The 2942-nt window shown below is 32.8% G+C and overlaps 1 protein-coding gene across 2 annotated transcripts; it reads left to right on the top strand.

Moving 5' to 3' along the window:
- Window positions 1-1135: 1135 nt before the first annotated feature.
- LOC102577788 (uncharacterized) lies at window positions 1136-2942 on the top strand. 2 transcript variants are annotated; one of them, NM_001288190.1, is given in 6 exon segments: window positions 1182-1220; window positions 1322-1419; window positions 2484-2612; window positions 2615-2634; window positions 2637-2796; window positions 2799-2906. In NM_001288190.1, coding segments are annotated over 5 exon segments (480 nt in total). In that variant the 5' UTR covers window positions 1182-1220; window positions 1322-1331; the 3' UTR covers window positions 2882-2906.

Genomic DNA, 2942 nt, shown 5'->3' with positions numbered 1-2942 from the left:
GGTATTCTTTATTTAAATAATTTAATAATAATATAAAATTATAAAAAACAACTTATTTAATAAAGTAAAATTTAATTAATTTATAAATAATTAGTGATATGTTATAACCCGTAATTAAACTGTTATAAGCAAGAATTTTTTAAAAGTAGATTTAAAACCTGTAATATTGACTCTTAAATGTGTATATGGGGTGATTTTGATTTTTACATAATTTATAGTAGAAGTTGAGGCAAGTTATCTACCTAACTTGTTACACTTTGGTGAGCAGATGTTAATGTAGCTAAAATTTATAAAATAGCCACTTGTAAACTCATGTAAGAAATAGTTAATTTCACTTTTAATGTGGTTAAAATGTGAATATTGTTGAGGTAAGTAATGAACCTATTTTCAAACTATTATAATGGCTATTTTTTCAAAAAAGAATATTGCAAAGTGACCGATTAATGCTATTTTCCCTTTTAATGTGGGTGCTCTTAATTAAAATGTTACTCAAAGAATAGGTGGACCAAATTTTGTAGAGAAATTTTCGAAATAGCAAACATAATAGATATAGTAAGGCTCTATAGCTATAGTTTCGATAAATGTGCTCTATAGTTATAGTTCCGTTTGTTATGGAGGCTACAGTTTGTAAATTTCGCTTGCAAATACACAAATAGAGTAAGTATATAATTTTTTTGTATTTGTACATTTAAGAATTTTTCAAAACTCGGTTTGTATATTTTTCTTGCCAATATACAAACAAGGTAATTTATTATTAATTTTTCATAAATCATATACAAAAAGTTAGGGTAAACATATACAAAATTCTGGAATTATACAATCAGGAACTGAATTATACAAATTCTAGATGTATACAAATCAGATGAATTATACAAATTAGGCGAATAACAAAAATTGGTAAAATTATAGCCGTGAATTATAATTTTTTTAAACTATAGCTATAGTATCTAATATAGGCTAAATGTTTGTCATTCTGCATAATTTTCCCAATTTTGTAACTAAGCCCAATTGGATATTTTTGTGGATTGTCCAATGTTTTATAGGGCCTGGGCCTTCAAAGAAAAATAAAGACAATTAAACCAAATGGGCCCTTAAATATGTAACATACTCCGCCCAAAACCCTAGCTATATAATCTTATCATTCCTTGTTTCTTCATAAACCCTAGGAGCAGCACTGAAGGTCCACCATTTGAAGGCTCAATTTGCTCAAAATCTCCAAAGTACTTTCTCCCTCTCAATTTTATATTTGTTCGTAGTTTATTTTCTGCTCTTTCAGCGATTTATATCTGAATGTGTTGTTTGTTGTGTTAATTTTGAACAGAAAAGAGAAAATGAAGGTTATCGCCGCTTACTTGTTGGCCGTCTTAGGTGGCAACACCTGCCCTTCAGAGAAGGATTTGAAGAAAATCCTTGCATCTGGTACGACCTTCAAGTTTTTTCTTTTCTGTATATATACATTTTCCCGTCTTACGGATTTATTGCATATGGATCCGGAATGTGTTGCCATTTCTACATCACTCTATAGCGAGTGATCCGTGAAGTAATTTATTAGTATGTGTATGTAGTTGGTTTATCTGCCTAAATTACTTGTACGTGTATCCGAAGAAACAAATTATGCATTACATTCTGTCGATTTTCCTAGAGAGATTTAGCTCAATTGCTAGAGATTAGAGATTATTAGCTATTCTGAGAGAAGTACCAGCTTATAATATGACAATTTGACTTGTGATTGTATTAGGGGTAGCTATTGTAGGAATAGTGAAAAAATTAGATTGATAGAGATTTTTCAGAACTTGGAATTTTGGAAGTTGTATACTAGTTCATATTAGTGAACTAGCGTTAAATATTTTGGGATCTAGGGAACGCCCTTGAATGTAGAGTTGTGTAAATTGGGACTGAAGAGTAGTTAGGGGTTATGGAACTGCATGAAGTTAAACTCGTTCCTTGCCTTCGTTCAAGTTACCAGGTTTAGTAGTGGCTATTATAACTATGGGTAACATTTTGGTTTCATTATCCTCTAGTATTATTTTCGGTTTTCATGGTTCTCCAAGTTTAAGTTGGGCTACAATGATGCCTAGGTAAGTTTATCCATCTTGTGCCCTGACCTGCCTGACCTGTCTGGAGGGAAAGTATACTGTAATACTTGCTTCTTTTTTTTTGTATTAAGAACCTTGCAGTAATTGATTCAATGTCTAAAGTTGATGCCATATAATTACCTTGATGCTATTGAATATTGTTCTATATTGGGTTTTCTCTCTGAAGTATCTTAAACTGATGATGTGTAATTTAGTTGATCCTACTGAACTAGTAGATATTGAATTGGATTGCACTGTTTCTATGTATTGTCTTGTATGTAACTGGCTATATGTTATTAGGTTCATGCTCCCATAATAAACTGTTCTGGCTTGTTATTCTTAACTGTGATACATGTCTGCTGGTTTTAGTGGTTCATTTTGAATTAACACTCGACATACATGCTGCAGTTGGAGCTGAGGCTGATGATGATAGGATTCAACTTCTTCTCTCTCAAGTGAAGGGCAAAGATATCACTGAGCTGATTGCTGCCGGCAGAGAAAAGTTGGCTTCAGTACCTGCTGGTGGAGGTGCTGCTTGTGCAGTTGCTGCACCTGGTGGTGGCGGTGCTGCTGCACCTGCTGCTGCGGAGAAGAAGGAAGAAAAGAAAGTGGAAGAAAAAGAGGAGTCAGATGATGACATGGGCTTCAGTCTTTTCGATTAGAAGAAGTCGAAGAATTCAGTTTATGAAGTGTTGTCCCCTTTTCCATTTGTTGTTCCCCTTGAGTGTATTTTAGGAGGTTTATTGTCTACTTACAGATTTTGCTTGAACTTAGAATTTTCATGGAAAACATTGGTAAACAGTTGAAATTATAATATGTATTTCAAATGTTCAGCTTGGTTCAATATATCTATCCCTTTTTATCTTA

This window comes from Solanum tuberosum, unplaced genomic scaffold (genome assembly GCF_000226075.1).
Source record: "Solanum tuberosum cultivar DM 1-3 516 R44 unplaced genomic scaffold, SolTub_3.0 scf00091, whole genome shotgun sequence".
Taxonomy (NCBI): Eukaryota; Viridiplantae; Streptophyta; class Magnoliopsida; order Solanales; family Solanaceae; genus Solanum; species Solanum tuberosum.
The sequence above is the reverse complement of the archived record's forward strand: the minus strand, read 5'-3'. Positions and strand labels throughout refer to the sequence as shown.

Coding starts and splice junctions, on each gene's coding strand:
- LOC102577788 (XM_006347173.2), top strand. CDS start 1,332: ATGAAGGTTATCGCCGCTTACTTGTTGGCCGTCTTAGGTGGCAACACC. Junction 1,420..2,483: donor GAAGAAAATCCTTGCATCTG/GTACGACCTTCA, acceptor TACATGCTGCAG/TTGGAGCTGAGGCTGATGAT.